The 13,420-nt window shown below is 41.8% G+C and overlaps 1 protein-coding gene across 6 annotated transcripts in view; it reads left to right on the forward strand.

The window, feature by feature from the left end:
- Nucleotides 1-13,420, forward strand: part of OSBPL3 (oxysterol binding protein like 3) — a 184,354-nt gene that overhangs the window by 75,108 nt on the left and 95,826 nt on the right. For all 6 annotated transcript variants that reach the window (XR_003306769.2, XM_026447522.2, XM_026447525.2 and 3 more), the window contains exon 2: nucleotides 12,559-12,803. Coding sequence is in view for 4 of the 6 variants with exons in the window: in XM_026447522.2 (XP_026303307.1) it covers nucleotides 12,708-12,803 (96 nt within the window). In the remaining 2 variants the exon portion in view is untranslated. The remainder of the gene's footprint in view (nucleotides 1-12,558; nucleotides 12,804-13,420) is intronic.

Raw genomic sequence — 13,420 nt, forward strand, 5'->3', positions numbered from 1 at the left:
CTGAATAATATTCTGTTGTATATATAGCTGTCCCCTGGTATCTGTGGGGTACTGGTTCTGTGATCGCCGCAAATACCAAAATTCATGGATGTTCAAGTTCCTGATATAAAATGGCAAAGTATTTGCATATAACCTGTGCACATCCTCCTGTATATTTACATCATTTCTAGATTACTTACAATACCTAACACTGTGTAAATGCTATGTAAATAGTTGCTGTACTGTATTGTTTTAAAATCTGTATATTTTCATTGTTGTATTGTTATTGCTGGAATACTGTTGCTCTGTGGTTGGCTAAATCCACAGATGTGAAACCTGCAGATACTGAGGGCTGACTGCATATACCACAACTAAAAGAGTTGACAGTTATATTTTAACATTTCAACTGTACTTTTTCTGTCCCACTTCTCCCCTCCAAAATTATTCTCTTTGATAGGAAGAGGGAGTAAGTCTTCCTTGTCATGCTGTTAAGAAAACATCCAGTGGCCAGGTGCAGTGACTCACACCTGTAATCCCAGCACTCTGGGAGACTGAGCCACCTCAGAGGTCAGGAGTTTGAGACTAGCCTGGCCAACATGGTGAAACCCCATCTCTACTAAAAATACAAAAATCAGCCAGCTGTGGTGACATCTACCTGCAATCCCAGCTACTTGGGAGGCTGAGACATGAGAATTGCTTGAACCTAGGAGGCAGAGGTTGCAGTGACCTGAGATCTCACTACTGCATTCCAGCCTGGGTGACAGAGTGAGACTCTGTCTCAAAAAAAATTGGTGAGAACATGGTAGCCAGTGGGGAGGACACAGCCTGATGAAGTCAACCCTACAGCAAAACCCACTGTCCCGGGTGACATCTGTGGTCAGGGGTCAGGGGATATGTGCCAGTAGTGAGGCCCATGTGACCAGGAGGAGGGACTCAGCATTGAAGCAAAGCCCTGGGCATTCAGGTATTGAGTGCTGGCAGACACAGGGGTGGATGTGTTGGCAGACACAGGGGTGGATGTGTAACAAACATCTGTCTTTTTTTAAGGAGGATGTCAGACTTCTGAAAAGTCCACTTGAGATACTCATAAACATATCTGTTTGGTGATGCTCTTGTGAACAAGGTAGAAAACCAAGATCTGAGTCAATAGCATTTCTTCTGGTGAAGGATAGTATTACATTTGCATAAAAATCATTTGGAAATTATCTTTCCCTCCTTCTCCCAATCTGCCTGCAAGTGCCCTCTCCCAGGAATCCTACCAGCTTTGAATTGTCCATCGATGAACTTCAAAAGGCTAGTAGTAAGCAACAATGGCCACTTGGGTCTCTCTTGATCTCTTCCTTTCTTCACTGGCAAGTATCTTTGATACGTGGCTTTCTGATTCTGTGAGCTAGAGGTTATTATTTGTGTCTACTCTTTCCTCATTTTTCACTTGTTCTAAGGACATTTGTGGCCATAGGAACTGTCAAGTTGAGGCTGGGAGCCGTAGGGCTCACCCAGAAGATGAAATGGAAGGCGTCTTAGTGTTGGAAGCCAAGAATTAGGTTGGTACACAAGTCATTGCCGTTTTTGCCAATGAGAAGACCACCAGTACCAGAACATCTTGCCAACAGCCCAGCAGCACCTTGTCTTACTTTCTAACTTAAGAAAAAAAGGTAATTTATTTACACATTGTCATATTCCACAGAGTTTTTGAAGTGGCCTCCAATAATACACTGCACATGGAAACCGTCCGTAGTTGAGAGAATTGGAGCACAGTGACGATAGAGGGAAGCCAAACACCGAGAAATACTCATCTCTTGCTACTGAGGATTATCAGTAGTGAGCCATCAATTTGACCCTCTGTCCATCCTAGTACCTCAGACGAAGAGGGAGGTGCTCTGTTCACAGTCTCTGAAAGCTAAGAATAAGCCAGTCGTTTAGGCGTGGCATTCGAGAGTCCTTTCTTTATTATTATTATTTTTTCTTTTCTCTTGTAAATGACCATAGAAGAGACTTTTAAAAAAAGAAGCCTCTGTACAGTGTAAGTTGGTGTGACTATTTTGAATAGCAATTTGGAATATCCAGTAAAACTAAAACTAGCCCTACCTTAAGATGCAGCAGTTCCACTTGCTTTAGAAAATTACCATCACAGCCTCACGGGGAGCAGATACAAGTTGTTCATTGCATCACCATTTTTAATAGGAGAGAGTCAGAAACATCTGAACGAGTAAGTTCAAGGCATAGTTGTGTTGCAGGAGTGGAACAGAACGTGTGTTTTTGTGTGTGCAATAATTTTCAGTGAAAATAAGCCAGCTGCAGAAAGAAGTTAAGTTTAAGAAAACCCAGAAAAATGGTGAGTATGTATGTGCGGAGACCTATTAATTTTGGATTATAGTAATATGGATATTTGTATATATCCTTTGCGTTTTTCTGATTAAAAGAGTAAAATACCCATTGTGATGTTGTGCAGGATAGTGACCAGTACATCCTACACTACCTAACTTACAGCAACGTGATTGCCTTCTGCTAAATGGTCTTATGTGGATTAGCTCATTTAATCACCTCAACAACCCCTTTCAGGGAGATCCCTTAATTATTCCCATTTTGCAAATGAAAAATTGAGATCTAGAGAGACTAAAAGCTTAACCCAAAGCAACTTAGTAAGGCTGGCCTTGAACCTGGGCAGTTAGAGTCCACAGCTTTTAGTCTTTATTATACTGCTCTACAAAATTTTCCAGTATCGTAAAGTGGGTTGGTTATTTATTTATTGGCAGCAATCATCTCATTGTACGGGCATACTCCTAGAAGACAATGCAGGGAAAACAGTTCTTAGAGATCAGAATAGGGTAGTTCCATTATCAGATGATGTGGCTTGAGCTTGGTGTACACATTGTCTTGTCTTTTTGGATCATTTAGTGGTGGCTCACAGCCCAGAAGCACCTTGTCAACCCTGGTCCTACACCAGAAATACCTGTGGAGGTTTAGGAATACCAAAGCCTGGCCCCACCAGAAATTTCAACATAATAGACCTAGGATAGGGTCTGTTTATTAGCATTTTTTAAAGTTTCTCACATAATTTTAGTATGCGCTCCGAGTGTGATCCACTGAATGATAAAGTCTGGACAGTACATAGTTCAAAGTTATAATGTTTGGCAAGAGCCTGGTGCATGGGTGTTTTATGTTGAGGATCAAGGCCAGGTCCGTATGTGTTGATCTTGATGACCAGGTTGCAGCTAATGTCCTGTGAAATCATGGCTCTTAATCAGGATAAGGCGATGTGTCTTAGCAGCATAGATCTGTCTTACCAACTCGGTCTCTCTCTCTCTCTCTTTTTTTTTTTTCCTAGATGTAGTCTTGCTCTGTCACCCAGGCTGGAGTATAGTGGCGCCATCATGGCTCACTGCAACCTCCACCTCCTGGGTTCAAGCAGTTCTCCTGCCTCAGCCTCCCAAGTAGCTGGGATTACAGGAGCCTGCTACCGCGCCCAGCTAATTTTTGTATTTTTAGTAGAGACGGGGTTTCTCCATGTTGGCCAGGCTGCCTTGAACTCCTGACCTCGTGATCTGCCCGCCTTAGCCTCCCAAAGCGCTAGGATTACAGGCATGAGCCACTGCACCTGGCCGTCTCTCTCTTTCCTTTTTTTTCTTTTTGAGACAAGATCTGACTCTGTCGCCCAGGCTGGAATGCAGTGCAGTGGCAAAATCTCGGCTCACTGCAACCTCCGCTTCCCAGACTCAAGTCATCCTCCCACTTCAGCCTCCCCAGTAGCTGGTACTACAGATGTGCACAAGCATGCCCAGCTAATTTTTGTATTAGGTTGGTGCCAATGGCAAAATCCACGCTTACTTTCACACCAACCTAATATTTTTTGTAAAGACGGGGTTTTGCCATGTTGCCCAGGCTGGTATTGAACTCGTGAGCAAAAGCGATACACCTACCTTGGCCTCCCAAAGTCCTGGGATTACAGGCATGAGCCACCATGCCCGGCCGGCCAACTCTGTCTTTTAGTTTTCTGGAGAGCTGTTTGAGGAATTTTGCCATGATGACGAAGTGTGGGAGTGAAGTCTGGAAGCACATGTATCTGGTACTTGCCATCCCTTGATTAAGGAGTAGCTAAGCAGTCGGACAAAATTTTTGTCAGAAAAGAACTCAGAGTCTACTCCAATCACTGACAGATTTACAGTAAGTCCTCATGTATCTCATTGATAAGTTCTTGGAAACTGTGACTTCAAGTGAAACAATATATATGAAGCTAATTTTATCATAGGCTAATTGATAAAAACAATGGCATATTTCCTGGGGCATATTTCTGGTCACAAAAAATATCACCAAACTTCTAAATAACAAAAATAAAACAACATTACTCGAGGACCTTCTGTATACCAGAGGCCTAAACATTCTATGCCATGGATGTAATATTAGCCTGTGGCAGTGGGTCTTGGACTTGTGCATTCAGGTCACTTGGAGAACTTGTGAAAAACAGATCCCTGGGTCCCACTCTCAGTTCCTGATTTTGTAGGTCTGTGGTAGGGTCGGAGATTTTGCATTCCTAACAAGGTCCCAGGTGATACTGATACTGCGAGTCTGAGGGCCATTCTTTAAAACCCACAGGACTACGATGATGATAATAAAAGAGGGTTTTAGCTTCCTACCCTCTGCCACATCACACGTACACAAATGGAAGGATTGGCTCAGAGTCAAATAAGATGGGTTGAAAGCTACAGGCCAAGTCAGTTATGTTCTGAAACTTTAATGTAAGCAGAAAACACCTAGGGTATGTGTTAAACATGGAGATTATCAGGCCTGTCCCTAGATAGAAATTCTGATTCAACTCATCTAAAATGGAGCAAAATCTGCATTTTAAGTAAGATCCAGAAGACTTTGAAAAAGGTGGATCTGCACACTTTGAGAAATTGTAGGTGATTGTACAGTTATGGGTTTTTACAGTGGGTTGGCAAATTTGTATGCAGAAATGCTAATTAACAAACAAATTAATGTCAGGCTGCAGAGACCTCCATGTCCTTGGTGCTCTTCTTGTTAGTAAATCTCCAAGTATAATTTACTTTGGTGAGTATAGAATTCATATGCCTGTGCAATCTGTGTATGCCATGACAAAGAAGTCAGCCAATGACGATTGGTCTCCAGAAATATCTTGACATGGGTCAAAATTAACATGAGATAATTTAGTAATGATTACAATGTTGGTAATAATAATAGAACAGTCAAGTCCTGAATTTTAGTTAAAGGAAGTAGAGGAGTCCACTTCAGAAAGAAGGAAGCCCAGCTTCTCAAAAATCCCTGTGACCTGACAGTCCCAGTAAGAATACTGAGAGCTGGAAAGAGATGCGGGTTCCCCTAAAGCTAAGGCAAATCCAGCAGTATTAACAGTTGCAGTGTGGTTGAGGCCAGGAAGGTTGTCATTGCCTTCTCTTCTGCTCTGTCCAGACCACACCTGGAGCTTGTCTTTAAATCTGGGCATCATTGTTAGAGAAGCACAAATTGAAGGGTGATCAGAGTTGAACATCTGGAATCCCAAGGGCTCTTGATCCTTGTCCCATTAGAAATGGATGATGATGACAATGAGGCTGTTTAGTCAAGAGAAGAAAAGATTTGCTGGGTGGGATGTGGGGATGGTAGGTTATGGTTAAAAAAATGTTCTGTCTTGTTCTATGTAGTTACCAAGGGCAAATCTAGGAGCAGTGTGTGAAATTATAGTGAGTCATTATTTCAGCTCTAAATAATGACAAACTGTCTAGAATAGATTAAAAAAAAAAGTGAAATGGAGTGCCTTGTTTCTATCACAGAAAGTGGTCAAGCAGTGATGATCTCGCTGTGTTATAGAAGGAGTTCTTGCTTTGTTTAAGCCAGAGGTTGGGCTAGAATTCATTATTAGGCTCCATAATTCTGTCTAATGACTGATGTTATAGCACTTGTTGTTTTGTTTACTCAGTGATGACAAATAGATGTTTCCAGCGTAAACTGACAGCCAGATACCGTTGTCCAGCTTTTTGTCTCATGGAAACTGCACACTTCAAATATGCATCCAGGTGCATTTCATTTGCTGGATTGGGCTCTGAGCAATCTGATCTCCCCTGAAGAAGTGGATTGTGAAGGCCATGGATGGAGCAGGGAATAGAAATGGATACTCTGTTTGAATGTGCCAGAGTAAGCATTTGAGTCTTTAGGCCTCTTGACTCCTGTCTTGCCAAAAGTCAGAATAAGATACCAAAAAAAAAAAAAGGTTTGTGGAGGAATTGTTTGACTTTAAGGAAGTGACTTATGTGGACACTGAGCCTTAGTACTCATCTCCCAGAAACAGTCAGGTATTGGTGCCCTTGGATCAGACCAGCGGTTCAGATAGTTCGGACACATGGACAGCACTTTAGAGGTCCAGGATCACCAATTGGTATCTGAAGTTGTGATTAGAACCTGCTTCCAGAAACTTCTGATGCTGAATCTCTGGTCTGTTGTACTTAAAGCCAAGTAACCAAAGCCCTGCTTTTGACCATGTAACATTTTTGAAATCAGGATGTTTCAGAGGGTACCATTTGTAAAAAGATGCATATCTAGGATTTGAATAATTTTATTTTACTGAAGACCAGAAATAGATATCCCACTTTAAAAATTTCTAGTATTAATCCAGGACATAATTTCTTTATATATTTTACTGGGAAATTGCAAACTATTTGGAATTACACGCCATCTGGCCTTCATGAAAGTCGTTTCCAACTATGGAAGCAAAGTCTGTTTCTCAAGCAAAACATGGCCAAGGGTCTGAGTGCAGACCCCCAGGCCTAATGGATTAATAAGTAGCTGTGTTATATGCCACTCTTTGCAGTCTACCAGATAATATTGCTTTTTTGGAGAGCTAGTGGTGATGAATTCTGTGGCTTTTATCTTTCTGCATTTATGTCTTCTTCCAAAGTAAGCACACTGCTTTAATGATTTAACACTAGTCTGTTCACACTCGCGTTACGGATTTTGGGAGATGTTAATATGTTGAAGGACACACGTTTTAAGATTCTGCCATCTTTATTTGTTTGTAGTTGAAGGAGGGGTAGAGCTTCTTATCTTGTGCTCCACCTGCCACTTTCAGGAAGCCAGGAGAGAGGAGGCAATGAGCTTTTACATCTGTTGAGTGTCTATTCTATTCTAAAGCCAGACATTGTATCCTCGTTTTCTTATTTAATCCTTCTAATTTTCCTTCCTTCTCTCCTTCCTTCTCTCCTTCCCTCCCTCCCTTCCTTCCGCCCTTCCCTCCTTTCCCTCCCTCCCTCTCAGGCTGGAGTGCAGTGGTGCAATCTCAGTTCACTGCAACCTCTGCCTCCCAGGTTCAAGCAGTTCTCCTGCCTCAGTCTCCTGAGTAGCTGAGACTACAGACGTGCACCACCATGCTCTGCTAATTTTGGTATTTTTAGTAGAGATGGGGTTTTACCATGTTGGCCAGGCTGGTCTTGAACTCCTGACCTCAAGTAATCCAGTCGCGTCCACCTCCTAAATTGCTGCAATTATAGGCGTGAGCCACTGCATGTGGCCAAATCCTTCTAATTTTCTGAGGTGGCTATTATTATTCCTCACTTTTTACAGGAAAAAATAGAAATCAGAGAGCTTAATACATTTGTCAAGGTGCACAGAGTTTGTAATAAGGAAAACCAATTCAAACCTAGGTCTGACTCCTTCCAGCGCACGTATATTGTGTGTAATGTCACCTTTACATCTTTTCCCAAATTGTGTCATCTTTTCTAAGTCAAACCTAGTAACATGAGTCTTAAAATCAGCCTTTGTTGCCAAAATACTTGACAGTACATTGATCATTTATTCTTCCCCATTCTGGGTAGAAATCAGAGTTCTCTTTTCCCAATGGAAGCCCCAGGACAGCTTATGTTTGCATGTCATATGTCCATTTGACTTTTCACCAAAACACTAGCGTTTCACACAGTCCTGACCCATCAGCTTCTCAAAGGTGGGTGGCAGTGGTGAGAGACGATGAAGCTCATCTCAGAGGCACAAACAGGGCATTTTTGAACTGACCCAAGTGCATCTGGTGTTTGATACCTGTTGGATTTGGTGGCCTCTGTGATTTAGATGAAGGGGAGGGCCATAAGTTCTCTCCTTCTCAACCTTACCACCAGGTAGTTTGTTGAAACAAAAGCAGATCCCAGACTGAATTCTGTCACACATCAAATACTGACATTAGGCAGAATGCGCCAAAGTAGCCATAAAACCTGTTCCTGTAAGCGGAGGAAGTCCTAGCTCTCCATCCTTAAGGTATGTTGACAAGTACTTGCAGGAGAGATTTACTCTGGGACAGGAGTCTGCAAAAAGATCAACTCCAGGGGACCAAGAAGCCTTCTTGGCAGGTTGTAAATGTTCTGTTTTTTTTTTTATCCAGCTGATGATTATTTGAGTATTTGCAAGCATAACATTCTGTATGTGCACTTAAGATTTGTGCCTTTTAGTATATCTGTTATTTCTCAGTACAAAATAAAGTGGAAATAAATGTTTGCCCTTAAATTATTCACAGTCTGTGAGCAGGGAAATTATCATATGTTGTTCAAACCCATAAACCCTTTGAATTAGAGGTTTTCCATGGAAGGGTCTCCCGGGGGGAGTGAAAGCACTCAGGGGTCTTTCATATGCCCTGTCCTGCCAAGGCCTCCTCTTTGGTGACCCCAGCCCATCCCTGTGGTGTCCCCTAGAGTGGACACAGTAGTTGCCTCCATCCAAGTGACCATCTTGGCACCTGGGATACTTTAGTCTTGGGCTACTGCTGCCTTCTTTCATTATTCTTCCCTGTTTTAAGTAGAGTCATGCATCGCTTACGATAGAAAACACTGTGAGAAATGTGACATTAGGCAATTTCATCTTTGTTGTGGGAACATCATAGAGTATACCTAGCAAACCTGGATAGCAGAGTCTGCTACACACCTGGGCTATGTGGTACGGCTTACTGCTCCCAGGCTACAAAACCTGTACAACGTGATACTCTCCTGAATACTGCAGGCAGCAGTAATACAATGTAAGGACTTGTGTAATAAACATAGAGAAAGTACAGTGAAAATACAGAATTATAGTCTTATGGGACTACCAGCGTATATGTGGGCTGTCACTGACTGAAACCCCATGATGTGGCATGCGACTATATATCCTTCTCTTGGAATTTGACTTCTTTTACTTTTTAGGCCGCTTTTGGTGGCTTTAACCAAATTCCTGATGAGGCTAGGCAGGAAGGTTCTGGGGAATGAATTAGATCTTTTTCCCTGGGCAACAATCCCAGACTCCACCCTGGAGTAGGGCATGGGAGGGGCTACGGGTCCCCTCTCTTTTCTTTCCCAGAAGGGGAAAGGAGACAGGGGTAAGGATCACCAGGGGGTCATGTTGGCAGAGCCCTTAGCTCCAAGTGCCAACTTTGATAGTTATTGGATTTGGCCTAGTAAGCCCTGGCTGTTGCCTCCCAGGTAAAATTCTGCAGGACAAAGAGATAAAGATGACTCCGTATCAGCTGCCTCTAGGACAGAGTTGTGGTGTTTCTGCTTTGGCCATTGTAGAATTCCTGTGACTTTCATTTATTGCCCACGTTTCTCTCCCTTTACATGGCACACACACCCCTCTCATCCCAGACTCTCGTTTAACAGAACCTCAGCCTTAAAGAAAAAACAAAAACAAAGCTTGTACACACACACACAAACCCTCCGCTAGTATTCCTAATCTACTGTGGAATCGGTTGCCATAGCAGCAGGGAGCGGCCGCCCCCTCCCCTCCCCAAGCACAGACACACACTTCATCATGGGGCTCCCATCATGTTTTTAATTTTTTTTCTCTTTTTCAAACAGCAACAGCCAACTCTGCTTTTCCACAAACTATTAATATATCTTTACAGTACTCTCTTGGTACTTTTTAGACTGCATTTGCTTCTGACTTCAGGTACACCTCGTCATGCCCCCATAAGTAAGGCTAACTTTATGAAGAGGCTAGTGCTGGTTTGCTTTTAGTCTTACTTATTATTGGATCCAATACTAAATGAATAAAGAGATTTGGGGAGTTATCTAAAAGTAACATGGGAATTGAGCTCTATGGCTCTGGGCACCTTAATTTCATTTTCTGAGATTTTGTATTTCTTTTCATTGTTTTGATTTTAGCTTATTGCTTTAACATACTCTTTTTTATTTTTAAAGAACTAAGTGTTAATGAAGGCATAAGAAAGAGTATATGATAATTAGCCAAGTTTGATATCATAGTTAACTAGCTGGTTCCTAGACAAATATATGATACTCTTCTTTTTATAATTAGACTATGTGAACATTAATAACGGAATGGGTTGGATATTTATTTTTTATGTTAACATGCTTAGGAAAGCTGTAGAATTTACTTGAACTTAGTGTATTAAATAAAGTCCTGGTTTTCTGAAGCCAAAACTAAACATGTTAGTTACTCTTAACCCAGGGCTGTGGGAGAAGCCAGTGATTCTAGGCCCACATTTGTCCTCTTTGAGAACTAGAAACCCCTCCATCAGGGCAAGACTCCCAAAGAGCTGCAGGTGGCAGTCCAGCTGAGTGCTTGTAGAGGGCGTCCCCCCAGCCCCCCGCCACCCTTCTCAGTCTCCTTCCCCATCACAGACACTGTGCCATCTTGGAAATGGATACTCTGCTATAGGAGGGAATGAGATTTTGCCTCTTCAGAGTTTGATACCTCCCTCCTGATCGTTTTTAGTCCAGCTCCCCAGGTCTCTTAGGTCTCAGAGATGGAGCAACAGCTGTTATCATCTGACCTGGTCACCAGGGAGGGATGTGCTCATTTCCAGCAACGTAGTTAAGGGGCTGGGAAAAACTAATTAAGCCTCTTGGCAGCTATGTGATTGGGCAAGTTCCCTAATCTCTTAGAGACTCAGTTTTCTTCTCCATAAAATAGTGATGATACTCCACTTCCATCATGCTGTTGATTAAATGAGACAATGCTTGTGGGAATCCTTACTATAGTGCTGGGCAGTAATTTGTATATACTCAATGAATGATCATCCCTTTTCTTTAAATATGCTCATAGATGATATGGAAAATTCTACTTTACCCCCCACAGTTATTTGTCATATCATGTTGTAGTTTTTAAAGATTTTTCCAAAAACCTTTGGGAGAACAAATCCTCTACCCTACTACCAAAAAACCAGGAAGAACTTTTAAAAAGTTGTAATAAAATACACATAAAATTCACATTTTTAACCATCTTCAAATGTACAATTTAGTGACATTTAGTACATTCACAGTGTTGTACACCCATCACTGCTAGCTAGTTCCAGAACTTTCTTCTTTTTTTTGTTTCTTTTGAGTCAAGAGTCTTGCTCTGTCACCCAGGCTGGAGTGGAGTGGCGTGATTTTTGCTCACTGCAGCCTCCACCCACCCAGGTTCAAGCGATTCTCCTGCCTCAGCCTCCTGAGTAGCTGGGATTACAGGAACCCACTACCATGCCTGGCTAATTTTTGTATTTTTAGTAGAGACAGAGTTTCGCCATGTTGGCCAGGCTGATTTCGAAATCCTGACCTCAGGTAATCCGCCCACCTCAGCCTCCCAAAGCGTTGGGATTACCTGTTGGATACCTGTTGGATTTGGTGGCCTCTGTGATTTAGATGAAGGGGAGGGCCATAAGCCCCCGAGCCCCTGAGCCCGGCCTAGTTCCAGAACATTCTTATCACACCAAAAAGAAACTCTGTAGCCCTTAAGCAATCGCCCTACTCTCCCCCCGGTAACCACTAATTATTGGCCTTCTGTCTCTATGGATTTGCCAACTTTGGATATTTCATATGGAAACATACAATGTTTGTTTATTTGTGTCTGGGTTATTTGACGTAGCCTAATGTTGTCAAGGTGCATTGATGTTATAGCATGTATCAGTACTTCATTCCTTTTAATATCTGAATAATATTCCATTGTGTATATATACCGGATTTTGTTTATCCATTCATCAGTTGATAGACATTTGGGTTCTTTCCACCTTTGACTATCATGAATAACATTGCTGTGAACATGGGTCTACAACTTTTTGAGCACCTGTTTTCACTTCTTTTGGATCTATACCTAGGATTGGAATTACTGGATCATATGATAATTCTGTGTTTAAATTTTTGAGAAATAGAACAGCTACCAAACTGTTTTCCACCCCATGGTGGAATTTTACATTTTACATTTACACCAGCCATTTTACATTTCCACCAGCAACGTCTGAGGGTTCCAATTTCTCCACACTCTTTCCAACACTGGTTATTTCCCATTAAAAAAATTATTATTATAGCTATCACAGTGGATGTGAACTGGTGTCTTACTGTGTTTTAAGATTTTTTTATAGCACTGATTTTATATGTGTCTGGACTCAAATTTCTATATTGATGTTCTTAAGCCTGCTGTATTGCAAAGCTACATGAAAAACCACCTATACAAAATTCCCAACAAGAGAATGGTGTAAAGCTTCTTTTCCTTCTGGGCCCCTGCTATAGCTAAACATCATGACTCTGTAATCTGTAGTATGTTTAAGCCACTTGCAGACAATTTGTGGCAAATTAGAGATGATATCTGATGCCTCTGACCTTCTTTCTAATTTCTCTTTTTTAGGTTTTAGGGTTTCCTTTGGGTCACCCAAAATGTTTTTTAAACACTTTGGATAAGAGCTAAACCACCTGCCACTGGGGACTTCCATACTCTCGGCTCCCTTGTCATCTGATGGCATTTTGACTGTCTTGAGGCCAAGTGACTTGCTGTTCATGATGAGTGATGAGAAGAACCTTGGTGTGTCCCAAAAATTGGTGTCACCTTCAAGGAGCACAAGTAGCTGCTCTTCCAAGCAAGGAAGTCGACAGGTAAAGTTTAACTCATGCAAAATTTAATATGCAAATATAAGCCATCAAGTTTGCTGGTTAAAATGCACACATTTACTTGGGAAATCCTACTTCTCAGTTTAAGAGCATTTACTTTTGGTTATCTCTTGACTGTGTGAGGAGAGTAAATTCTGTATAATTTTAATAATGTGTGCCTACCAGGTGGGAAGAACTGCATTTGGTTCTTCATGTAATTTTGTTTAATTCTTGCAACTGTCCTCCGGTGTAGATATTAACATCTCCATTTTCCCCATGAGGAAGCTGACTCAGACTGACCAGGTTACTTGCCCAAGGACACACAGCTAGTAAGGAGCGAAGAAAGAACCAAAGCTCAGTCTGTTTGGCTTCAGAGCCCACACTTTGCTTTATATCCTGCTAAGCAAAACAAAAAAACATCCATCATTTTTCCAGTAATTATAATATCCACCCCAACTTTCTTCCCTTCATCACACCTTTTATGGCAGCTTGTAACCACAGATTGCCCTGTTAGTAGCTTTGAGTCTCACCTGCTTTAATATCTGTAATGGATGAGGGAACCTAATCTACAGAAAAATTGTCCAAAGGAATTAAGTAGGAGGAAGAAAGAATTGAAACAAAGA

This window comes from Piliocolobus tephrosceles, chromosome 8, assembly GCF_002776525.5.
Source record: "Piliocolobus tephrosceles isolate RC106 chromosome 8, ASM277652v3, whole genome shotgun sequence".
In the NCBI taxonomy this organism is placed as follows: Eukaryota; Metazoa; Chordata; class Mammalia; order Primates; family Cercopithecidae; genus Piliocolobus; species Piliocolobus tephrosceles.